The sequence below is a fragment of the Balaenoptera physalus genome (genome assembly GCF_965194825.1).
Source record: "Balaenoptera physalus genome assembly, chromosome: 14".
Taxonomy (NCBI): Eukaryota; Metazoa; Chordata; class Mammalia; order Artiodactyla; family Balaenopteridae; genus Balaenoptera; species Balaenoptera physalus.
Genome location: NC_138893.1, coordinates 83,785,254 through 83,811,309, shown reverse-complemented (window position 1 = coordinate 83,811,309; position 26,056 = coordinate 83,785,254). Strand labels below are relative to the sequence as shown.

The following is a 26,056-nucleotide window of genomic DNA, read 5'->3' as shown; positions in this document are numbered from 1 at the left end:
CCTATAATTAAGTTGATGTCTGTTTGTTATTTATTTTCTATTAGTTCTCAGTTATCCAGTGTCATGTACTTAGTTGATATAAATTCCTATTGCTTTCACATACCAGTCTTCCTTGTATGTTTTCTTCCTGCACACGTCATTTGCCTCTTCCTGAGATTAAACATTTTTAAATGAATTAATTTTTTTCTCCACATAATTTGATTTTCCTCTTTGTAAAGTATCACCAGTAACTCATGAAAACTTTATTCATCTGATTCTAAATCCAGTGCTCTCTTCACTATTCCATGCTACTTTTCTGATATATTAAACTCTTAAATTATTCCTCTAAGCCTTTAAAAGCTCAGAATTGATAGTCACAGTAGTACATCTAGAAGTGAGAATTTCATTTTAGGCTGTGAGGCTGTGGTTAAGTCTAGTTAGTGTCACATGATTCTGGACTTCTTCCCATATTTCCTACTGAGCCATGCTTACTACATGCTCAAGGTACACAGTCCTAGGGTCAGGTAAACACAACCCAGATTTCCAAACATAACACCGTTGAGCTAGCTCATTGTTCCAAGGGAATCATAAGTATGTTCTTTTGGTTTTCCAGAGATTGCCCCCTTCCCTTTCACTTCATCTGGCCTGAGTCAAATTATCCATATTTTCTCTTCCTTTTTCCTCAAAGGTCTTTTCCCTTCATTTTAACTTATAAAAAATACAGCAGATTTAACTAATTTAAAATGTGATGTTCATGGCTCATAGGTGTCCCTGGGGCATCTCTTCCCCTTTCTTGATAGGAAACCCAAATGAATTTTCAGGTAAAACGGAAGATTTTTAGAAAGGCAGTCTTCTCTTTAGAGATATCACTGAGATATTGAGATGTGATGAATGAAATCATGTAAGTTTGGAAGCAAATGAGATATGAAAGATTTTTTTTTAAAAATAACTTGGGAATAGGGAAGGTCTTTCTAACCATAGCACAAAATCTACAAGTCATTTAAGAAATTCTTAAAAAAACTACATAAAATAATATTTCTGCATAGAAAAAACTCATAGAGTCAAAAGACAAATGACAAACTCGCAAAAATATTTGCAGTTCATGCATGCACAGAGGCTTAATTTCCTTAATATGTATATAAGTAAGGAAAAGATTAAGGATGAAACAAAGAACATGTATAGTTCACATTATAAGAAAATGGATTTTAAATATATGAAATGGAATTCAATCTCATTCACAATTAGAGATGCAAATTAAAACTATAATGAGTATTCTTTTACATGTCAGACTATCAAAGGACAAAAGATAAAGAAGGTTAACAATTCCTTGAATGAGAAAAGAGGCATATTCTTTCACTACTGGAGAATTATACCACCTATTTATTTATTTACTTAGGTTTATCAATAATTTATCCTTCTTCATTGTCAGCACGTTCCATGGTATGGATGTACCACAGTTTGTGCACCTGTGGAAGGACACCTGGGCTATTTCTAGCTTTTGGCTATTATTAATAAAGCTGCTATGAACATTCATGCACAGATTTTTGTATGAACAAAAATTTTCATGTCTCTGGGATAAATGCCCGAGAGTATACTTTCTGGATCCTATGTATACCACCTCTTTAAATTGAAATGCACATACCCTTTGACTCAATAATTCTATTTATAGGAATTTATCCTACAGATGTAATACCCATGTAGCCAAAGAAGTACATACATATTGTTCCCAACTTAAGATGAGTTGACTTATGATTTCTTGATTTTGCGATGGTGCAAAAGTGATACATATTCAGTAGCAACTGTACTTTGAATTTTGATGTTTTTTTCCTTGGCTGGCGATATGCAGTATGATACTCTCTCGGGATGCTGGGCAGCAGCAGCAAGCTGCGGCTCCCAGTCAGCCACACAATCATGAGGGTAAACAACCAATATACTTAAAAACATACAACCATTGCTTTTCACTTTCAATAGAGTATACAATAAATTACATGAGATATTCAACACTTTATTATAAAATAGTTTTTGTGTTAGATAATTTTGCTTAGCTGTAGGCTAATGTAAGTGTTCTGAGCACATTTAAGGTGGGCTACGCTAAGCTATAATGTTCAATAGGTTAGGTGTATTAAATGCATTCTTGACGTGATATTTTCATAAGTTCATTGGGCTGTAACCCAATACGTAAGTCGAGGAATATCTGTACAAGGATATTAATTGCAGTATTGATTATAAAAGCAAAGGTTAGTTGATCAATAACTGTCTAGTTAGATATATTATGGTATACCCAATGGAATACTCTGCAGTTATTTTTTAAAAGAGGCAGATTTATATGTATTGATAGGGATCATGGACAAGATACATTGACAGAAGAGTGAGATGCAGTACAGTGTATAATGTAACTATCTCTCTGGACCTATGTATGTTTGCTTCTGAGAATGAAGACTGGGAGACAGAGATGTAGGAGACTTATTTTTCACTACATACATATATTTCCTTCTATACAATTTGAATTTTTATATGACTATGTTATCTCCTCTAAAAAGAAATATAAATTGAAATACATTTAATGCTAATCAGCCTCCTCTGCCACTTAATGCCAGGCTAGCTCTTCCTTGGGAAAGGAGAAGCAAAGGGAGTCTGGCTGCCCTGCTTAAATCTCTTAGCATCCTTCTTACCTGCCTACAGTTTCCTATTTCATTCTTGAGCACTTTGTTGCCCTAGGAGTAACTTTCACTGTAAAGGTACTTCTCTCCACCCAAGCCAGTTCCAGAATTTGCTTTGTCTTAGTTTATAATACATCTGTCATAGATAAGCACATCCATCAGCCAAATTTTCTTCCCCCAGAAATCTGGGGCTACTGGCACTCATTGCCAGAGAAGAGACAGACTTGCCTAACTGGAAGTTTCTGGGTTATAGATACACAGTCTCCAGAAGAGCCTCAGAGTAGTTTCCTGTGCTGTTGGGCTTCCCTCTTTTTCCTTTACAGCCAATTACCAAATGTTTATTTGGATTAGTAAAAGTATACTAATTTTAATAATATATGTGGACTATTTCCCTAATGAATCATTGCCTCAAATAATTATGCAGCATAATCACAGTAATATGCGCATCGTTAACTGTGTCAAGTTAATATTAATCTAAATGTTATCCAGTTACAACAAAAAGATTATTTTTGTGCGCTTAATTGTCATAGGTTGCTTGTTGCTCAATTTAAAATGCCCATCTATTTAAAGCTTAAAAAAGTAAAATGATTCTCAGTCTTCTTTTTCTTGTTCTATTTTTTTGGCAGAGTTGGGGGTTGGGGTGGGATGGGTGTAAAAAGGGAAATGCAGAGTCTCCTCTGTTGAAAACTCCCTTAGTTCACAAGTCTATTTAATACCTGTGCTATATATGCGGGGAGGAAGGGGGTGGTGGCGGTGGGAGCATAAATCACACTCCTAAGCAGCCAAAAGACAGTGGTGAACACCCAGTGAAGAATAACCATGAAGTCTTTCCTTCTTGCTTCTGTTACAGGGAAGAGGGGTTTCATGGAAAGAAATCAGAAGCAGCTACAGACAAACAGAAATTAGGGTACCCACCCATTGCTCCATTTTACTGCATGAAGGAGGATGTCCTTGCTTATGTGTTTGACGATGTGTGGAGCAAGGTCCTAAGCTGTATGGAGCAGCTGACATGTAGTCACTGGGAGGGATTTGCTTCTGGTAAGGCTCTTTGTGAAAACAATATAAAAAAATAATTGCTTATGCTTTCCAAACCGTAACCAATCTATTAAATTATATGTTCATTAGTACAAAAGAATCATATTTGTATTTCTCATAGAAACTAACAGATATTTGGAAAGTATCTGGGAATGAGTGGATGAGTAACAAGGCCTACTCTATGATGACTAGACAGAGATTGTGCTTTCTCTTTGAATATAATTATTTGTGAGAAAAAACATGTGCAAATACATTTAAAACACTGCTTTATTGAAGAATTGATATACAATAAACCAATCATATTTCAAGTGTATTATCTGATAAGATGACCTATGTATACAGCCATGAAACCATGAGACAATCAATATAGTGAACATATCCATTACTCTCAAAATTAATAACCTTGTAATCCCTCCCTCTTGCCCCTGCCTGACCCACCATCCCCAAATGACAACTTATCTGCTTAAATGGTATCATGTAGTATTTACTCTTCTTTTGTCGGCTTCTTTCCCTCAGTGTGATCATTTTGACAGTCATCCATGTCACTGTGTGTGTCAATAATTTATTCCTTTTATTGTTGAGCTGTATTCCATTGTTCCACAACTTGTTTATCCATTTATCTGTTGATGGACATTTGGATTGTTTTCATTTTTGGACTATTAATGCTGTTACGAACACTAGTGTACAAGAATTTTGATATATATTTCCTTTTCTCTTGGGTAGATTTCTACAAGTGAAATCGTTGGATTATATGGTTAAATGTATATTTAGTATTGATTTTCTATGTTGCACAAAAATTATCACAAACTTAGCAGCTTCAAACAACACACATTTATTATCTCACAGATTTGTAGGTCAGAAGTCCAGGAACAGCCAGGTAGTCCTTTACTTAAGATCTCACAAGGCTGCAATCAAGGTGTTGGCTAAAGCTGGGTTCTCATGTAGAGGCTCAACTAGGAAAGGATCCACTTCCCCTTTTGTGTGTTTTTGGAAGCATCCAGTTTCTTGTAACTGTAGCAGTCGTGGCAGCTTATTTCTCCAAAGCCAGCAAGAAAGACTGAGAGCTAATCTGCTAGCAAGACAGAAGCTTATATAACATAATCATGGGGGTGACATCCCATCACTTTTACCATCATCTTTTGATCTGAAGCAAGTCACAGGTCCTGCCCATGCTCAAAGGGAGGGGTTTACACGAAGGTGTGAACATCAAGAGCTCAGAATCATGGCGGGGGGTGGGGGGTGCACCTTGGAATTTGTCCACTAGTCTTCCCACTGGCCCTTAGTGATTCATGTGCTCCCACAGGCAAAGTACATTCAACTCCCTTCAAAGGTTTCCAAGAGAATCATCTATTACAGCATCAGCTCCAAAGACTTTGAATCAGGTCCTGGTATGAATGAAGTTCCTGGATGTAATACAGGAAGTGAAATTACTGGGGCACAATTCCTTTCCATCTATAAACCTATGAAACTAAAGCTAATATACACAGGTATATAAACATCTAACTATATAATCCAGCCATTCTACTCCTAGAGACAAGTTTTTTGACCCCAACACACCCAACATACAATAGTGGGCCAGGAAAAAGATAATCATTATAGACACTCCAGTTAAAAGGCTGGGGTCGGGGAGGGGAGAGTGAAAAAGGGTCCACGGCAATTCTGAAATCCAGCTGTGAAAATACTGGGAGTTCCTTCATTAAGTTTTAAGGCCTGGAAATAATCCTCTCAGCTTTCTGCTCTACCCTCTGAGCTCTTGGTTTTGCCCTCTGAGTCATCCTTCCTTTTTCATGAAACATAGCACATGTTTGTAGCTAAGTAATTTTATTAGGCTGTTTCCTGCAAGTAGAATTTTGGGGGTCTGATAGCCTTCCTTTATTTAGAATCTTTTGCCATCTAGAGAGATTGAGAATTTTCAAAATCATCAAGTCCTGGTTTCTTTATGTTTAATAGTTTTTCCCGCAATTTATCTCTCTCATCTCGTGTTTGATTATAAGCAGCAAGAAAAAAATCAGGCCTCACCTTTAACACTTTGACTGGAAATCTCCTTAGCTATATAACCAAGATCATCACTTAAAAGTTCTGCTTTCCACATGACCACAGGAGAACATTTCACTAAGCTCTCTGCCACAAAATAACAAGCATCTCCATACTTCCAGTTTCTAATAACATGTTTCTCATTTCCTTCTGAGCCCTCCCCTACAGCTTCCTCCAAATCCAGATTCCTCCTAAGTCTGTTCAAGGTAATTTATGTCTTCTCTATCATGCTTCTCAAAGTTCTTCTAGCTTCTACCCATGAACAATCAAAAATGAAATTAAGGAAACAACTCATTTATAATAGCATCAAAAAGAATAAAATACTTAGGAATAAACTGAACCAAGGAAGTGTAAGACTTGCACACTGAATACTACAAAATATTATTGCAAGAAAATAGAGAAGACCTAAAGAAATAGAAAGACACCCTCTGTTTATGAATTGGAAGACTAAATATTGTTAAGATGGCAATACTCCCTAAATACATCTACAGGTTGAGTACAACCTTATCATAATTCTAACTGCCTTTTTTGCAGAAATGATCCTGAAATTCATACAGAAATGCAAGGTATCCTAAATATCCAAAACAATATTGAAAAAGAACAAATTTGGAGGATTCGTACTTCTTGGTTTAAAAACATAATACAAAGCTACAGTAATCAAAACAGTGTGGTACTGGCATAAGAACACATACTGATCAATGGAATAGAATCAAAAGTCCAGAAATAAATCCACACATCTATGGCCAACTGATTTTCAACAAGGGTGCCAAGACCATTCAATGGGGGAAGAATAGTCTCTTTAAGAAATGGTACTGGCAGGGAATATAGCCAATATTTTATAATAACTATAAATGGGGTATAACCTTTTAAAATTGTGAATCACTATGTTGTACACCTGAAACTTACAGAATATTGTAAATCAACTATATGTCAATCAAAAAAATTCAGATAGGAAAAAAAAAAAGAAATTGTGCTGGCACAACTGGATAGCCACATGGTAAAGAATGAAGTTAGACCCTTACTTCACACCATATACAAAATATCAACTTGAAGTGGATTGAAGGTACACATTTAAGAGCTAAAACTATAAAACTTAGAAGAAAACATTGGAGTAAATCTTCATGAGCTTGGATTTGGCAGTGGATTCTGAGATATGACACCAAGACCACAAACAACAAAAGAAAAAATAAATAAATTGGACTTCATCAAAATAAAAAACTTTAGGGTGTATCAAAGGACATTATCAAGAAACTGAAAAGACAGCCTACAGAATGGGAGGAAATGTACGTAAATCATACACCTGATAAGAATCTAGTACTCACAGTATATAAAGATCTACAACTCAAAAACAAAAGATAAAAACAACCCAATTTAAAAATGGGCAAATAGGGCTTCCCTGGTGGCGCAGTTAAGAATCCGCCTGCCAAAGCAGGGGACACGGGTTCGAGCCCCGGTCCGGGAAGATCCCAGATGCCGCGGAGCAACTAAGCCCATGCGCCACAACAGCCTGAGCTCTAGAGCCCGTGAGCCACAGCTACTGAAGCCCACATGCCTAGAGCCCGTGCTCTGCAACAAGAGAAGCCACCACAATGAGAAGCCCACACACCGCAACAAAGAGTAGCCCCCGCTTGTCGCAACTAGAGAAAGCCTGTGCGCAGCAACGAAGACCCAACGCAGCCAAAAATAAATAAATTAATTTATTTTTTAAAAACTGGGCAAATAACTCAAACAGACATTTCTCCAAAGAAGATATACAAATAGCCAATAAGCACATGAAAAGATGTTCAACATCATTATTCATTAGGGAAATCAAATCAAAAATAAAACCACAATGAGACACCACTTCAAACCCACTAGGATGGCTGTATTTAAAAAAAAAAAAAGGACAATAACAAGTGTTCATGAGGCTGTGAAACTGGAACCCTCATAAATTGCTGGTGGGAATGTAAAGTGGTGCAGCCACTGTGGAAACAGTTTGGCAGTTCCTCAAAAAGTTAAACATAAAATTACCATATGATCTAGCAATTCCACTCAAAGTTATATAATCAAGAGAAATGAAATATATCCACACAAAACCCTGGCATGAATGTTCACAGCAGCATTAGTCATAATAGTCAAAAAGTGGAACGAGGACTTCCCTGGTGGCGCAGTGGTTAAGAATCCGCCTGCCAATGCAGGGGACACGGGTTTGAGCCCTGGTCTGGGAAGATCCCATGTGCCGCAGAGCAACTAAGCCCATGCACCACAACTACTGAGCCTGAGCTTTAGAGCCTGCAAGCCACAACTACTGAGCCCGCATGCCACAACTACTGAAGTCCGTGTACCTAGAGCCTGTGCTCCACGACGAGAAGCCACCGCAATGAGAAGCCTGCACACTGCAACGAAGAGTAGCCCTGCTCGCCACAACTAGAGAAAGCCCACGCACAGCAATGAAGACCCAACGCAGCCAAAAATAAATAAGTAAATAAATTTATTAAAAAAAAAAAAGTGGAACCAACCTAAACATCCATCAACTGATGAATGGATAAACAAAATTTGGTATATCCACGTGTTATGGACTGAATTGTGTCCCCCTCAAAATCCATATGTGGAAGCCCTAACCCCCAATGTGACTAGGTTTGGAGATAGGGCCTTTAGGGAGGTAATTAAGGTTAAATGAGTCAGAAGGGGGAGGTAATTAAGGTTAAATGAGTCAGAAGGGTGGGACCCTAATCCTATAGGGTTGGTATCCTTGTAAGAAGAGGAAGAGACATCACAGCTCTCTATTTCTGTGTGTGTAAAGAGAAGAAGTCAGGCAAGGACAGAGGGAAAAGGCAGCTGCCTAGGAGCCAGGAAGAGAGGTCACACTATAAAACAACCCTGACAGCACCTTGATCACGGACTTCTAGCCTCCAGAACTGTGAGAAAATAAATTTCTGCTGTTTAAGCCATCCAGTCTGTCATATTTTATGGCAGCTTGAGTAACTAATACATCATGCAATGGAGTATTATTCATACATTAAAAGGAATTAGGGACTTCCCTGGTGGCACAGTGGTTAAGAATTTGCCTGCCAATGCAGGGGACATGGGTTCGATCCCTGGTCTGGGAAGATCCCACATGCCACGGAGCAACTAAGCCCGTGCGCCACAACTACTGAGCCTGTGCTCTAGAGCCCTTGAGCCACAACTACTGAAGCCCACATGCCACAACTACTGAAGCCCGTGTGCCTAGAGCCCGTGCTCTGCAACAAGAGAAGCCACCGCAATGAGAAGCCCGCGCACCACAACTAGAGAAAGCCTGTGCACAGCAACGAAGACCCAATGCAACCAAAAATAAATTATTTTTTTAAAAAAAGGAATTAAGTAATGATGCATCTTAAAACATGGGTGAACCTTGAAAATATTATGTTAAACGAAAGAAGACAGACATAAAGGGCCACATATTGTATGATTCCATTAAGGTGAAATTTCCAGAACAGGCAGGTCCATAGAGAAAGCAGTTTAATGATTGCCAGGGGATGGAGGAAGAGGTGCATTGGGAGGTATGGGGTTTCTTTTTGGAGTGATGGAAATTTTCTGAAATTAGATAGTGGTGGTGGTTGCAGAAAATCATGAATATACTAAAAACCACTTAATTGTATACTGTAAAATGGTTAAAAACAGTGACTCATGTTATGCAAATTTTATCTCATTAAAAAATTTTTTTTAAATTCTTGCAACCTGAGAGATGTCCTCTAAGATTTCTTGTATGTGAGTCTGTTGATGAGAAATGCTTTCTTTTGATATATGAAAATTTCTTTATTTTTCTTTAATTTCTGCAAGATAGTTGTGTGGTGTATTGAATTTTAGGTGGACACTCTTTCTCTTGGTGCTTTTTTTGTTTTAACATTCAGTGTATCTCGTTTGTTTATTTATTTTAAAAAAATTTATCTTATATTGGAGTATAGCTGGTTAACAATGTTGTGTTAGTTTCAGGTGCACAGCAAAGTAATTCAGTTATACATATACATGTATCTACTTTTTTTCAAATTCTTTTCCCATTTAGGTTATTACAGAGTATTGAGCAGAGTTCCCTGTGCTATACAGTAGGTCCTTGTTGGTTACCTATTTTATTGGAGTATAGTTGCTTTACAATATTGTGTTAGTTTCTACTGTACATACAGCAAAGTGAATCAGCTATACATATACATATATCCCCTCCTTTGGATTTCCTTCTTCATACTTTAAAGATGTCGTCCACCGTCTTCTCACTTGCACAAGAAACCTGATGTCACCCTTTTCTTTGTTCCTGTGTTCATGTATTTTTTCTTTGGCTGCTTTTAAGATTTTTCTCATTTTCACTGGTTTTGAGCAATTTGATTATGATGTGCCTTGATGTAATTTTCTTCATGTTACTTCTGCATGGAGTTTGTTGAGCTTCTTGGATCTGTGGGTTTATTGTCTTCGTTGTTTGGAAAGTTTTCAGCCATTATTTCTTCAGATATTTTTTCTGCCGCCCACCATCCCTTAGGACCCCCGTTACTCATATATATTAGTCCATTTGCTTACTGATCCCTCAAATGTGATGCTTTAATTAAAGAATTTTCTTCTCTGTGTATTTCAATTTGGATGTTTCCTATTGTGCCTTCAAGTTCATTAATATTTTCTTTTACAATGGTGAATCTGCTGTTAAGCTCATCCAGTGTATTTCTCTACTCATTGTTTTCTATGAAGTATGATTTGGGTGAATTTTATATCTTCCATGTCTCTTTTTGAAAAAGTGGGATAACTCAAACATGTGTGTGAATTCTGGGTTGGTTTCAATGATTGATATTCTTCTCATTGTGAGTTGTATTTTCCTGCATGGTATTCTTTGGGTGCCAGACATGGTGAATTTTATCTTATTGGGAGTCGATTTTTTTTTTTTCATTTGTATGTATCTTCTTCAGTTTTTCCTGGGATGCACTTAAGTTACCTGTAAAAAGTTTGATCTCTTCTGGTCTTGCTTTTATGATTTGTTATAGACAGGTCATTCAGTCCAACTAATTATCCCCCAGATACTGAGGCAAGATTGTCCTAAGTACTCTGCCCAATGCCCCATTAATTATGAGTTTTTCTAGTATGGCTGGAAGAACCAGGCACTGTTCCTGGTCCCATGTGGGCAGCAGGCACTATTCCCTCTAATTCTTTCAGTTGGTTCTCTTTTCTAGCCTCAGGTGGTTTTTTCTCATACATGCAGTGATCAATACTCCTTTGAGTACTCAAAGGACACCCCACACTCTACAGATATCCTGGGTTCCCTTTCTGTGCATTTTTCTTCTCTGATACTCTCTCCTATGAACCCTAGCAGTCTTGGTCTCTCTGGACTTTCAAATCAGGGAGTCCACCAGGATCTGCCTTTGTTCTCCCTCTTTGTGTCATGTCTTGGAAACTCTTTCAAGGCAGTTGCAGAGCTAGCATCATTTGTTTACTATCTCATGGTTCACTGTCTTTCATTACCTGATGCCCAGTGTCTTAAAAGCCATTGTTTCATGGATTTATTGGTTGTTTTAAGCAGGAGGGTAAAGCCAGTCCCTGTTGCTCCATCTTGGCTGGAAGCACAAGTCCAGGAAATACATTTTAAAAAACACTTTTATTAAAGTGTATCTAGGGGAGAGACTTCCCTGGTGGTCCAGAGGGTAAGATTCCGTGCTCCCGATGCAGGGGGCCCAGGTTCGATCCCTGGTCAGGGAACTAGATCCCGCATACATGCTGCAACTAAGAGTCCACATGCCACAACCAAGAAGTCTGCATGTTGCAACTAAGATCTCATGTGCCACAACTAAGACCTGGTGCAGCCAAAATAAATTTTTAAAAATATATTAAAAAAAATATAAAGCATATCTATATAGAAAATTGCAAAATAAATTTACATCAAGCTTGATTAATTTTTAAAAACTGAATCCACTAGTATGACCAATGCTCATATCAAGAACAGAACATTACCAATACTTCAGAAGCCCCTTTCATGTTACTAAACTCCTACCCCCCAAAAGTAAACCTATCCTGAGTTACAGCACCACAGATTAGTTTTGCCTGTTTTAAAACTTTTAAGAATGGATTCATATAGTATGTGCCCTTCCGCATTTGGCTTCTTAAACTCAACATTATGTTTGTTAGATTCAACTGTTTTGAGTGTAACAGTTCATTTTCATTGTTATATAGTATTTTATTGTATGAATATATCACATTCTACTGTTGATGGACATTTAGGTAGTTTCCAGTTTATGTCTGCCGGCATATAGTGCTGTTATAAACATTCTTATATATGTCTTTTGGTGAACATATGTACTGGGTACATAACAGTGGCACTGCTAGGTCATAGGATATGCTATTCCCACTTCAGTGGATACTACCAAATATTTTTCCAAAGTGGATGCATCTATTTACACTCTCTCCAGTATTGTATGAGCATTCCAGTTGCTCCACATGTTTGCCACAGTTGATACTGTCCATGTGAGGTTTTTTTTTGTTTTTTTAAAGCCACTCTGTTGTATGCATGTTAAGTTCCCTTTTAAAGCTGCTATTGGAGAAGAGTAGGTCTAAGACCCTTTTCAAAACAAACTGCTTTATATTATGTGAGGTTAAGTTTTGGGAGATACAGGACAGATGATCAAGTCCAGAGACATATCCAAACCCCAATAATAATAAATCCTGGTAATAAAGAAATTACTTCAGTTTTCATTATCAACCACTGAAAGTTTTCAGAGAAAACTTTCATTTCACCTTTCACAATTTACCAATGTTAGGCTATGAATTAATATCCTTTTAGTTTATTTTTCCATGCATCCATAAATTTAGGTTATTTCATTGTATAACTATTCTGATTTTGAAACTTAAAGTTTGAAAAAAAGACAATGATCTTATAATGGAGCTGGAGGGTCTCTGACTGGTTTAGTGGGTTGATTGACCTAAAATAGGGATCAGCAAACTTTGTGTATAAAGAGCCAGATGGTAAATGTTTTAGTTTTTGCCAGCCATCCAGTCTCTGTTGCAACTACTCAACTCTGCCCTTGAAAGCAGCCATAAACAATATGTATATGAGTGGATGTGGCTGCATATACTACTATATACTCAGTATACATCTTCCCCAAGGACATATATAAGAATGTCCATGACAGCACTATATACTGGAAAACATAAACTGGAAACTACCCAAACATCCCTCAACAGCAGAACCTGATATATTCATATGATGGAGTACTATACAGTAATGAGAATAAACAAACTACTCTTACAGCTTTATTTACAAAAACTGGCAGTGGTAATGGGCATGAGGTTTCACTAGGTGTGTGTGGCTATTTAAATTTTAATTAATTACAATTAGGTAAAATTTAAATTGTTCTCAATCACACCAGCCAAATTTTATTTTTTTTACTTAAGTATAGTTGATTTACAATGTTAATTTCTGCTGTACAGCAAAGTGATTCAGTTATACATATATGTACATTCTTTTTTTAAATATTCTTTTCCATTGTGATTTATCATAGGATATTGAATATAGTTCTCTGTGCTATACAGTAAGACCTTGTTGTTTATCCATTCTATATATAAAAGCTTACATCTGCTCACCCCAACCTCCCACTCCATCCCTCCCCCAACTCCCTCCCCCCTGGCGACCACCAGTCTGTTCTCTATGTCCATGATTCTGTTTCAGATAGGTTCATTTGTGTCACATTTTTAGATTCCACGAATAAGTGATATCATATGGTATTTGTCTTTCTCTTTCTGACTTACTTCACTTAGTATGATAATCTCTAGTTGCACCCATGTTGCTGCAAATGGCATTATTTCGTTCTTTTTTACAGAGTGGTAGTATTCCGTTGTATACATTATACCACGTTTTCTTTATCCATTCATCTGTTAATGGACATTTCGGTTGTTTCCGTGTCTTGGCTACTGTGAATAGTGCCGCTATGAACACGGGGCATCTTTTTGAATTATAGTTTTGTCCAGATATATGCCCAGGAGTGGGACTGCTGGATCATATGGTAATTCTATTTTTAGTTTTCTGAGGAACCTTCATACTGTTTTCCAGTGGCTGCACCAACTTACATTCCCACCAACAGTGTAGGAGGGTTCTCTTTTCTCCACATCCTCTCCAGCATTTGTTATTTGTAGTCTTTTTTAAAAAAATTATTTTATTTCTTTTTGGCTGCGTTGGGTCTTTGTTGCTGCATGCGGTCTTTCTCTACTTGCGGCAAGTGGGGGCTACTCTTCATTGTGGTGCGCAGGCTTCTCATTGCAGTGGCTTCTCTTGTTGCAGAGCACAGGCTCTAGGTGCGCGGGCTTCAGTAGTTGTGGCATGTGGGCTCAGTAGTTGTGGTGCACGGGCTCTAGAGCACAGGCTCAGTAGTTGTGGTGCATGGGCTTAGTTGCTCCGCATGTGGGATCTTCCCAGAACAGCGCTCAAACCCATGTCCCCTGCATTGGCAGGCAGATTCTTAACCACTGCACCACCAGGGAAGCCCCCTGTAGACTTTTTAATGATGGCCATTCTGACTGGTGTGAGGTGGTACCTCATTGTAGTTTTGATTTGCATTTCTCTAATAATTAGCAGTGTTGAGCATCTTTTCACGTGCCTATTGGCCATCTGTATGTCTTCTTTGGTAAATGTTTAGGTCTTCTGCCCATTTTTGGATAGGGTTTTTTTTGTTGTTGAGTTGTATGAGCTGTTTGTATATTTTGGAAATTAAGCCCTTGTTGGTTGCATCATTTGCAAATATTTTCTCCCATTCTGTAGGTTGTCTTTTCGTTTTGTTTATGGTTTCCTTTGTTGTGCAAAAGCTTGCAAGTTTGATTAGATCCCACACTAGCCAGATTTTAAATGCTCTATAGCCACATGTGGCTAGAGGCCACTATACTGGACAGTGCATATGTAGAACATTTCCTTCAATCTCCAAATGTTCTATTAGACAGCTTTGCTCTAGTAATCTTTGCTTTTCCTTCTGCCAGGTACAAATAGGAATCACCAGCCTGGGAAACACTTTAAAATAAATTCATGGTTTAAAGGGTTTTTTTGAACTGTGCAGGTGGTATGAAATTGGGCTGCAAAGATGAGTGAAGCCTAGCTTGAGATTATGAATTCTCAGGGGAGATTTTTTTTTCACAGTACTGTTGTTGTGGGTCTGAAGATATTCATGGATAATAGATTCTATTCCTTTGCTCAGATGATGACAGTAATGTTGCAATCACCAGACCAGCTTCAGAAAGCCCCTGTGTGCTGAATGAACCACAACCTTTGGTCTTACCTCGAGTGCCACAATCTAAGGTGCTGTCCATCACCTCAAATCCGGTAAGTCGCACAGGGGAATGTATTGGAGAACCTAGGACTGTTCTTGTAGACGAAGTTTGCTCAGTTATTTGCCTTAATTGTATCACTATGACTCTTTTTCAGTAAAGTTATGTGTTTATCACAGTAATCCAGTGACTCTTTGCAAAGATGTTTAATTTCAGTTTAAAAAATTAATAGCAGCAAATGCACTCATGTCAATGAATTGTATGTGTGAAAATGGTTAACACAGTAAATATGTTATGTATATTCTACCACAATAAAAAAAATTTTAACCTGTTAAAAAAAAATAGCAAATTAGAGTTGATAAGTAATTCTCAATCAGCTCTTTTGAAAAGGCATCTATAAGCTGTGCAATCTAGACTCAACTATATGGTCAGCTTAAGTCTGCTTTGGGAAAAATGAAAAATATGATGAAAAGAGGGACCAATATCAGATCTTCTATGGCCTTAACATTCTGTCCTTTGAATTTCTTTTTGACTTCTTCCCTCTTTTTTCTCTTATCTCAGACAACCTGGTTTTTGTTTTATTTTTAATATTTGAATCTGTTGACTTTTTTGCTTTTTGGATGTTTACTAATCATAACCAGATGTAAAAGGCAAACCAAAGGGAGGAGAAAATGGTTTCAAATAAGTCTGTAGACAAGCATATAAAAATGGCCATTTCTTGCAGAAGGTTGATAAGCCTGGTCTCATCCATGTGTAATGATTTATGTAATCCCAGTTCCTACATGATAGCTTCCCAGTGTTACTTGTAGCAAAAAAAGTGTGGGAGCAGGGGAGGGATAAAAAGAAAGAGAAAAAGGATTCTCATCCTTGGCCCATGCTCATCGAGCCTGGGTTTAGTACATCTAGTATTTGCTTTGTTGGTGTACTGGCCAGATATTGTGCAGCTATATTTTAAAAAGGGTTATTTAAAAGTAAACTCAGCTTCTGAATCACTATACTGTACACACCTGTAACTTATATAATATGTACATCAACTCTACTTCAATAAAAAAAAGTAAATGAAAATAAACTCAGTAAGGCCCATACCTTATCACATTGGAGGATGACCCAGGTAATAATCTAATATTCCTATGATGGTAATAAAATACTTCTACATGTTGAACTGGCCTGGTTATGACCTGGGTAGCCTAAGCCCTGAAAAGTTAACGTACATGGTTCTGGTTGTTAATGACCAAAGGAAGGAGAAGCAATAATCCAAACATTCTTAAGAGAAAGTAGGAGGAAAATGCATACTGTGGCAGAGAAGGAGCTGGCCAGAAAGGGCACTTAACTGACTACCTGAGAGAGAAAATAAACAGGACACTAAGGTGGCAGTGGCAGTCCAGGTAAGATTAAATCCTGCTAACATTAGAACAAATACAATTAACTCCTTCTAATAAAGTCGTCAGAATTTACGTTATTCTTGAGAGCTGACTGCTCCAGGTGTAGTGAAGGAGAAAGCATTAGTTTGTGCAGAGCATAGGATTATGTGATGGTAAAAGAGATAGAGTTTACCCTTATTCTCCCCATTTCTGTTCCATATTTTGTTTTCTAGTATAATGTAAATAATAATGATAATAAAGGTCCTCTCTCCCCTGAGAGTGGCTATTAATTGCTTTCATCTAAGTTGACCAGGCTTCCCCATTTAGAAATGGAGAGGAAAGCACTCTGATCCTGTCATCTTGACAGTGGACTTGGGGCTGCAGCTGGGGTACTGGCCAAGATATACAAAAGTTAAGGCATAGGAGAAAAATGTATAAATGACCTAATTTGGAAATACTAACTTCTGGCAAAATTGGGAAACCAAGCTGATATCTTCACCAACCAATAATGAGTAACACCTTCTTTTGATATGTAGATGAGTCTCTGTCAAGCAGCAAGTGGTCATCAGCCAAATGTGAATGGTCTCTTGGTTCATGGGATGCCTCTACAGCCAAGAAATCTCTCCCTAATGGACAAGCTCCTGTAAGAAGTATAAAATTTTAAGACTATAGAGTTTAAGTAGATCACTGAGAAATAAAAGGAGAGCAAAGTCAGTCAATCAACATGCATGTATTGAGTACGTACCAAGCAACCAGAGACATCTGGGGAGTAAAAACATATAAGGAAAATGGTCTCCACCTTCAAGGAGCTGATAAAATAACTGGTGAGAAGGCACAAAGGTAAAAAGAGACCTAACCATACAGGGCATTCCTGTGACTGAGTGTGAAGTTTGTGTACTCAGTGTGAGCACTATGGCAGTCCCAAAGAAGGGAAGCATTTTGGTGGGTAAGTGTAGGTTTTGAACATATCCTTGAAAGATGGAAGTTTGGATAAGCAGAGAAGAGCAGCAAGGCTATTCTAGGTAGGAGGAATGGTGTGGAAAAAGGTTTGGAGACAGGAAAATACAAATATTTAGAAGAGAAAGCTGACCATTTTTGCTGTAGTAGGATAGGAAGCAATAGGTTAGAACTTTAATGTTCTGACCAAAGACCACTGACAATCTTCTACAACTAAAATAGACCATGGTGTGATTAGTGGGAAAGAAGACACTATGAAATTAAAGAACATTGGGACCAGACTATGGAGGGTTTTGAATGTCATGTTTTTGAGATCCATCCATGTTGTTGCATGTGATTCTCTTTTATTGCCAAGTAGTATTCTATTGTAATAGTATACCACAATTTGTTTACCCATTCTTCCGTTAATGAACACTTGGGCTATTTTCCAGGTTGGGGCTGTTATGTATAAAAGGCACTATAAATATTCTTACACAGGTCTTTTTTGTGGACCTATGGTCTCGTTTTTCAGTATCTAGAAGTTAAAGTGTTACAGAATAGGTTAAGTGTATGCTTAATTTTATAATAAACTGCCATACAATTTTCCAAAGGAATTGTACCATTTTACATTCCCACGCGAGCAATGTATGAGTCCAGCTGGGGAGCACATATATTTAAAACAGGAATTTGAAAGATAGATTTCACAGCAGTAGGACACAGATTGGATTGACGCAGGAGGAACTGAAAGTAAGGAGTCTAATGCAGGAGTTCAGGCTGCTATGGGTCTGTTCTCAAGTTGTAGCAAGACTAAAAAAAGGAATGAAATATTTTAGGAGATACTGTAAAAGAAATCAAATTCTATAAAAATAGAGGAATCAAAGTCAACTCAGATTTCAAGCTCAAGGGAAGCTTGTTTGGCAGGGGGAAAATGAGCTTGGGGTGTGCTGAGTTTACAATGATGGGCCATATAGAAGGTCAGATTTGAAGGTTGATCTAGGAGCATGGAGGTGATAAATCCAGTTATGAATGAGTAGTCCAGAGGAAGAATAAAGATGAACAAAGAGCAGCTAAGGCCTAAACCCCTGTAATTAGAAAGCAGTAGGCTGTATAAAGAAAAGGCTTAAGTGAATGGTTAGGAAGACCAGAAAGATCTCATATGAGCAAGGCTCAAGGTTTAGCCCTATTCTGTGATGGGCATTTTTCCTTCAAAGTTCTCCAAACCCTGAGGCATATTTTGCACTAGAGGACACCAAAGTGGCCTGAAAGATTGAGGAACTTGCTGAAAGCCAAGAGCACGTGGCAGAGCTTTATTCTTTCACTTCCCCTCCACATCACAGTGTAAATACTATCTCTTAGGTGCCTTACAATAGAATCAAACGTTCTCTCATCTGCTTAAAACACAAAAACAAAGCCGCTGAATCTACAAGGCAGAGTTTAAGCTACTGAACTGTTGAGCATGGTATTTTATCAGAGTCTTACAGAAAAGTGTTATATTTCACAGTTGTTTATGCAAATGGGGATCTACTGCCCTGGGCTGTACAAAGCTCTGGACCCTTTGCCTGTTCCCAGCTTTCCAAGGAACCCCTATCCCTGTAGGCTCCAACTAGCTCAGCATTTTAATCTCTGCAGTGGGAGCCACACTAGTGCCACCCCACTACTAAGCAGCAATATTGGCCTTTCAACTAAGTCTTTCTGGTGACATTCCTTCAGCACAAAAGAATGCTTCAAACATGGTAGGAAGCACAGTCCCTGAGGTAAACTTTTGGGAAGCACTTTGGAGTCAGTACCCTACAGGTTAGTCTTTACCAGTAACTGAAGAAGTGACTGTGATGGCAGGTGAAAAGTGGACTTGCTTTCCCAAGTCTCCATTCTAGTAAATTATGTGTAAGATTGAAATGATGTCCTTCTTTTAGGTACACATTCTCATGCCTGAGCTAGATTATGTAACTTCTAAAACTAGGTTATTTATCGTTTTCTCTTTTCGTTTTTTTCTCCCTTGAATGTATTTTATAGTCTAAGGCTTTTTACCCTTTGAGTTCTGTCTCCCTGTACAGAGCAATCTTGATCTCACTGTGGGTTTCTGATATTTGGCCACTAGAGATCTTGATGACAAGCTACTTATGAGGCCTGGGTCCAGTACCATCCTTTCAACTCGAAATTGGCCACATCGAGCCCTGGAGCTTAGTACATCATTTCTGTCATATACAGTGCAGTCCGCCAGGAGACGCAATCCCCCACCACGTACCCTTCATCCCATCAGCACAAGCCATTCACGCGCTGGAACACCAAGACCTATGGAAGAAATACTCAGAGGATCCCGAGTGTAGGTTTCAAAAGCAGAATTTCTGGAATCTATGGTAAAACTAATGAAGAATTTTACATAGAGAATGAATTTAAATCTAAGATTGAAATATATGCCTAGACAGTAATCATTACATAGTCTTATGATGAACTGCACACTGGTGTAAATCTAATACAGAAAAAATGGAGTTAAATTTGAATGAAATATAGATATACTGGATCTTCCTATTGATTTAGCTAAAGATTTATATTTCTACAAATAAAATGTTGGCTAGAATACTTCAGTAGAACTCACCAAAAGAATAAAAGACATATGTATTTTATTAAAACATTTTCCTTAGTGGGAACATCCTCAGAAGAAATTCCTCAGAAGAATTTGAAATTCTTCCCCAAATAATAGTTAATTCTCCTTTAATATTTTTCTGTACCATTAGGATCTACCTATTCCATTGACAATGAAAACTTTATAAACCTCAGATAAGTAGATGCTTATACACCAGGAAATATGTCCCTTGGCACGTCTTAGGAAGTAACACTAAACATGTTCTCTTCCCTTTTCCCACCTTTCATTCACTAGACACTCTGAGCCTCACTGTGCAAAAAATACCAAGCCAAGCCTTTAACATAAAATTCTTTCATTAGTTGTTGACTTACAAAACATCTTAGGATAGTTAATTTCTAACACTATGAACAAGGGTGTGAGATGACAATGCCATAACTGTGTTTTGAATTCAGCCTCTAAATCAAGCACATCACTATACTTCTCTCCCAACATTTCTTGATTTTGACTTTTCAATTTCTTGTTACAATTTATCCCAATAGACTTACTAAAAGAGGTGTCCCAAACCACCAAAAATCTTTGTTAGGACACCAGGGTTCTCAGCTGCTCTCTATTTTATTATGTTGATGTAGCTGTATTTATACTGATATAGCTATACATTCATTTGAGTATGAGTGGTCTTGATGTATAATTAATCTCTCATACCTCTGACAGTGCTTTTTTCAAAGTGGAAAAGTAAGTTGCTTTGTTTTTTTCTGGGACATGAAAAGTATCATTCAGCTTTTAATTACTATCTTGGGCATGAGTAATACTGCAAACTGCTCCAAATCCCATGGAAGGAAATAAGTTTAGGAACTTTACCTGGAAATTATAGTTTTTAGTGAAAAGGACAACCAGAAAGCCCAGAACTGTGAGTTCCATCAGATGTGAAATTACAAATCCATAACTGTCAGAGAAATACAACACAATATAGGGAAAATTGTTTTATTCCAGTTCTCTGTGGGAGAAAGGGTCAACTTCTGCTGTGTGCTCAGGATGAAGTTTCAACAATAAGTAAGAAAATACTATGAAGAAAACCCAAAACTTTAATTCTCCAAAATCCTTTCATTGAGATCTCTTCACTTAAAAATGCAGGCAGCTTAAAGCTTTCTGTGCATGAAATTAAACTCATCTGCTCAGTTTATTTGATTCTCATCAGTTTGCTTATATTGTTGTAACTTTATGCTTTCATGTCTTGGTTTTGCTGATGGGATCTGCAGCCCAGTGGCAGCCGACTCACTCTCCTCTCCCTCACCACTGCCCCTGAGTCGAAACAATCTGCTGCCACCTATTGGCACAGCTGAAGTGGAACACCTGAGCACTGTGGGGCCACAAAGGCAAACGGTATGTCTCTTTCCTATTGCCTTTCCATGTGCTTATAAAACCTCAGGGTCAGTAATTCTGCAGGGTCTGTGCTCTGGTCTTGACTTAACACTATATTTTGTCAAAAGTACACACTGAATTCTGACTTATGACGATGGCATTGGAGCTGCTTGGCCTGCAGTTACCATACCTGTTAGGGCTGATATAGGACATGCACAGCTCCCACTACAAATTAACTGTTTCTGTAATTTTTGTCTCTTCTGCAGAAAACCCATGGTGATTCCAATCGAGCTCAAAGTGCAGCGGTGGATGAGCCTAACCATCAGCAGCCCCACGAGAGGCTCCTTTTACCAGACTTTTTCTCCAGGCCTAACACAACTCAGTCATTTTTGGTAGAGTGAAATACTTCCTCTATGGTCTTGATAGTTGAGGAAAGGGAAAAAAAATAGTTTGACGGACTTAAGGCTTTACATGGTGGCTTAATCAACTCTAAGAATAAAAGATGAGGTTCTAATGAAAATAATGTTTTAAGTATATTTTGTTGAAACTCTAACCGGTCTCTGCCACTCATTCTCTTAACTTATACATAAATTGCAAATTCTAAGCAATTTAAAGTTTAGCTATTTCTGAGAATAAGCAAAATGTTAAACCCCAGTGTGTATCAGATTAGCATTAACTTCATTCTCTAACACTGCTCTTAGGGAATTACACACAAAAATGGTATCAGATTATGTATGTGGACTGGTGGACGTGCGAGTTAAGACTTTTGGGGGTTCTTAGTTAATTGGTGTTTGAAATGCTGACAATGCCTTACCACTTAATGTACATTTACTAGCCCTTTTACTTTTAAACAAGTAATAGAAAAAAACCTGATTGGGAGATTGGAGATCATGCACTGACCTTGCCCAAAATTGTAAGCCAGGAGCTCAGCCCCACCTCATTTGCTTTGTGCAAGAGGGCTTGGAGAGCCTAGGAAGAGACTAGGGCCACACTTAATGGCCCAGGAAACAGGCACCAGGAACCCACATCCTATACCAGTTTTCAAGACAGTGGTATTTGCAACACACTTATCTCAACTCATAACCCTTAAATTGTATCAGCCTAAAGCACTGTACGATTCTTCCTCCATTAGAAGAGTGGTGAGAGTAATAAATGAATGGGACATTGTACTAGTTTCCTAGGGCTGCTATAACAAATTACCACAAACTGGGTGGCTTAAAACAACAGAAATTTATTCTCTCAGTTCCAGAGCCTATTAAGTCCAAAATCAAGGTGTCAGCAGAGCCATGCTCCCTCTGCAGGTCCTAGGGAAGAATCTTTTCTTTCCTCTGTCCTAGTTCATGGGCTGTTCGGCTTACTGCCTGTTTTTGTAAATAAAGTTTTCTTAGAGCAGAGCCACCACACTCATTCACTGTCTGTGGCTGATTTCCTACTGTAACAGCAGAACTGAGGAGTTCCAATGACAGTATGTACCACAAAACATAAAACGTTTACCCTTGCCCTCTACAAAACGTTTACCCTTATCTTGCCCTCTACAAAAAAAAAAGTTTGCTGATCCCTGATAGAAAACATGGGGCTTCATCAGGAAAGAAAAAAAAAAAATCTCAAATCTCTTAATTTCAGTGCTGACAGGAAACTGAGAGGGACGTTTTTTATTCTAGAAGTACCAGTGGGATGGTATTGATAGCTTTTTTTAATATCTGCATTTAGGTATTTTAGTTGTATCTTAAAATCTTTAAATCCCTTGAGATAATTTTGAAATGTCTGAGTTCCATATTGAGAGTCACATTTCAAGCATGGAAGTAAAGTCATGGGTGTTTCAGTGTTGCTGAAAAGGTTCTGTTCTGTTGTTTTAAACAGTCAGCAGGCAATGGAAATCAGATACAAATTCCCTTGACAGCCAATTATAAGTATTTAGAAATATTAAACCATATGGATTATTTATAAATGCTAAGATTTTCTTAAAGGCATATTAATAAAGTTGTAGAACTTGCAATTTTTACAAGTTAACAATGGCTCTGTGGGCTTCTGGCTTGAGATTTTTCTTACTTGGAATGTAAGAGTACACTTAGCCAACTTGTCCCTCAGAATGTCAGATGATGTCGATTACACTGCTGTCCAACTTCAAGGTTTTCCCTCGTAAACCAAGTTAACACATTATCCTCTGGGAGAAGTCACATCGTAAGAAGTGTCTCATCTCTCTTTTTCAGCCGGACACACAGTATCGTCGTTCATGTGCTACTGAGTATCCTCATCAGGCCCAACCTGGTAGGGGATCTGCACGAACAGGTCGGGCCATGGCTTTTATTTTACTACTATGTGGTTAAGACCCTGCTATTTTCCATGCTTATTTTTCCTTCCTCCAGATTTTATTATATTTTGTTTTCCTACATCTTTGTAAATTACCTCAAATTCATTTTGGAATATGGGATATAATAAAAAATTACAGAACTCCACTGCTCAAAGCCAGAAAGTTCCAGATTTGTTTTCTCATATAAAAATTAACCTCTTGCCATTCTGGCAAACTACTTTTTTTAATCTAAAAAATTTAAGCCAAATAAGTCATTTTCGTAACATTCAAACACTGCATGGATTTTATTACTTGGCAAACCCCATATTGCTATGGATTAAACTGCTCTGGTCAGTTAAGCTGCTAGGCCAAGGTAAGAAAAGAAATTCACAATGTCAAGACACGAGGAGTCTGATTCTATCCCATTAACTTTTTTGTCTTCTAAGTTATATTCTGTAGTTTCTATTTTCATATGAGTGATGAGAGAAAATTTAAGGATGTCTTAATTCTTCCTATAATGGTCTCACCATCAGGGTCATTTTCTCCTTATGTTATAGGTGAAATTTAGAACTATTGGGCAGTTGAAATGTTTCCTGTTAATAATCAGATTAATCAGCAAGTACATTAAAAAGTAATCTGCCTCAAACCTTCTCTGTAATCCAAGCGAATTCTTTTAGTTCAGTTCCTAGTAGCATCGTTTGGTAGTCTTTGAATGCTTTCAGTGGATTCGGTTCTTGGATCAGTCCTCAGAGAAGCACTGCTGCCTCTGAGCTAGTTATTACATTTGGCCATGCTGCCGGTCAAGTATAACTAGTATAATATTTAGGTAAGTGAAACAGACATTTTAGTCCTTTTAAATTAGTGGCTATTTTCTAAAATTAGGTTACTGCTTTCATATCTTAATATAGATTTTGTTTCTTTGTTTTTACATTATAAAATACGCAAACATGATTTTTATTGCCTTGGTAAGTATATACTTTACTATTTAGTCACAGGCTCCAAATTTAAAGTCTAACTGATAACTGGAGCAAAAAAGCCCGTACATATGAACTTGAGACGATCAAATCTAGAATGTCTACTAATGTTACTCTATGATGTCATCTTTGTCTGACAGGCCCTCAGTTACATGGATCTACAAAATCTCAAAACAGAGGTGGACCAATCACTAGAACCAGGCAGGGACCATAGGGCAAGTGAGAAGAACCTGCCTCAGGCTGCAGGGAACATGTGGGAAGATTTCACAAATCAGTGTTCAGTCATCTCATGATGCACAGCTTGTAAACAGGAGACAACTTGAAACTATCTTCATGAAGAGTTATTTTGGTACAACAGACTGAGAACAGTATCAGCCAAAGATTACATGGGTACTGTTTCTATCTCCAGTTACTGTCTTCATTCAGCATAAATTAACCATTTCACTGGACAGTAAAATTTGTACCCAAAGATGTAACAAGAGTAATATCCTCCAAATCACTGTTCATGTTGTCTGTTAACAATGATCAGTTCAATTATTACAGGATTCTATCAGACTATACATACACAAAAAGTAGGAAATTATTTGATAACATTATCACTGGCTTCAGAATGCTTCTGCTTGTGTTAATTTCTGGACAGGTGTACTCACTTTTACGTCATTTTTAGGAGACAGTGCTGTCAAAAATCTGAGCTACTCATCAAACAGATGAGTCGTTCCTAAAGTTTTCTCTTTAGATGTCCAATCCCATAGGCAGACAGATATGGCAGGGGTGAGTAACTAAAGACATAAATGTTGAGCACTGGTGTAAAGTAACCTATGTAATAAACCATAATGGATTTCTTTTTTCAGATAGGACAACTCAACCTCACAACACCTGCTTGACATCAGGTTATGCTTCTTTTCTTCTTAAAGTACTTTAGTGGTTGTATTTATTTCCAAATATTAAACTCAACTTGCCGATTTTCTCCTGCAGATCTAAGAAAGGCAATTTAAAAATTTATAGAATATTTCTATTAGCGAGCCAGCAAGACACAACTTCTTAAAATTTCAGAAACTCTGCAAATTAGTCCAGTATAAACATATCCTAAGAGCAAAGGAAGAGAACTTTGACATTCTTCCAATTTTCACATGGACCTTTCCTGAGTGCACTCATGAATGCAGCAATGATTTTAACTATGGTTTAAATTTATTTAAATTTCACTGAATTTTAATTTTGATGATCATACTGGTTTTAGATCTTACTGTTAATCTTCAGAGTTGATCAATTCAACTGGGGTAATTTTATTATTTCGCAGTTATCTAATGCTATCATATGAAGACAGACGCTTTAAACAACCTGCATTAAATTGTATTTTTAATGCAATTAAAGAGTATTTTTTTGGGTGGGGGTTATTTATTTATTTATTTATGGCTGTGTTGGGTCTTCGTTTCCGTGTGAGGGCTTTCTCTAGTTGCAGCAAGTGGGGGCCACTCTTCATCGCGGTGCGCGGGCCTCTCACTATCGCGGCCTCTCTTGTTGCGGAGCACAGGCTCCAGACGCGCAGGCTCAGTAATTGTGGCTCATGGGCCTAGTTGCTCCGCGGCATGTGGGATCTTCCCAGACCA

The 26,056-nt window shown here is 37.8% G+C and overlaps 2 protein-coding genes across 16 annotated transcripts in view; one reads left to right on the top strand and one right to left on the bottom strand.

Moving 5' to 3' along the window:
• Window positions 1-25,434, top strand: part of FAM149B1 (family with sequence similarity 149 member B1) — a 63,873-nt gene extending 38,439 nt beyond the window's left edge. For 3 of the 11 annotated variants that reach the window (XM_082424493.1, XM_082424499.1, XM_082424498.1), the window contains 8 exons: window positions 3,490-3,677; window positions 14,876-15,000; window positions 16,843-16,949; window positions 19,341-19,565; window positions 21,083-21,206; window positions 21,452-21,577; window positions 23,396-23,474; window positions 24,590-25,434. In XM_082424493.1, coding sequence (XP_082280619.1) covers window positions 3,490-3,677; window positions 14,876-15,000; window positions 16,843-16,949; window positions 19,341-19,565; window positions 21,083-21,206; window positions 21,452-21,577; window positions 23,396-23,474; window positions 24,590-24,663 — 1,048 coding nt within the window. In that variant the 3' untranslated portion in view covers window positions 24,664-25,434. Of the gene's footprint in view, window positions 1-3,489; window positions 3,678-14,875; window positions 15,001-16,842; window positions 16,950-19,340; window positions 19,600-21,082; window positions 21,207-21,451; window positions 21,578-23,395; window positions 23,505-24,589 lie in introns of those variants that run through there. The other 8 variants (XM_082424495.1, XM_082424496.1, XM_082424497.1 and 5 more) reach the window with 8 other exon arrangements.
• The window catches only part of DNAJC9 (DnaJ heat shock protein family (Hsp40) member C9), a 39,289-nt gene that overhangs the window by 5,969 nt on the left and 7,264 nt on the right, over window positions 1-26,056 (bottom strand). Inside the window, exons 5-6 of one of the 5 annotated variants that reach the window (XR_014253322.1) lie at window positions 16,769-16,947; window positions 3,924-5,077 (exon numbers count right to left, since the gene is read on the bottom strand). The exons of 1 other annotated variant lie outside the window; for it this stretch is intronic. Coding sequence is in view for 3 of the 4 variants with exons in the window: in XM_082424598.1 (XP_082280724.1) it covers window positions 5,033-5,077 (45 nt within the window). In the remaining variant the exon portion in view is untranslated. Of the gene's footprint in view, window positions 1-3,923; window positions 5,078-15,136; window positions 16,948-23,761; window positions 25,427-26,056 lie in introns of those variants that run through there. 3 more of the 5 variants (XM_082424598.1, XM_082424601.1, XM_082424599.1) reach the window with 3 other exon arrangements.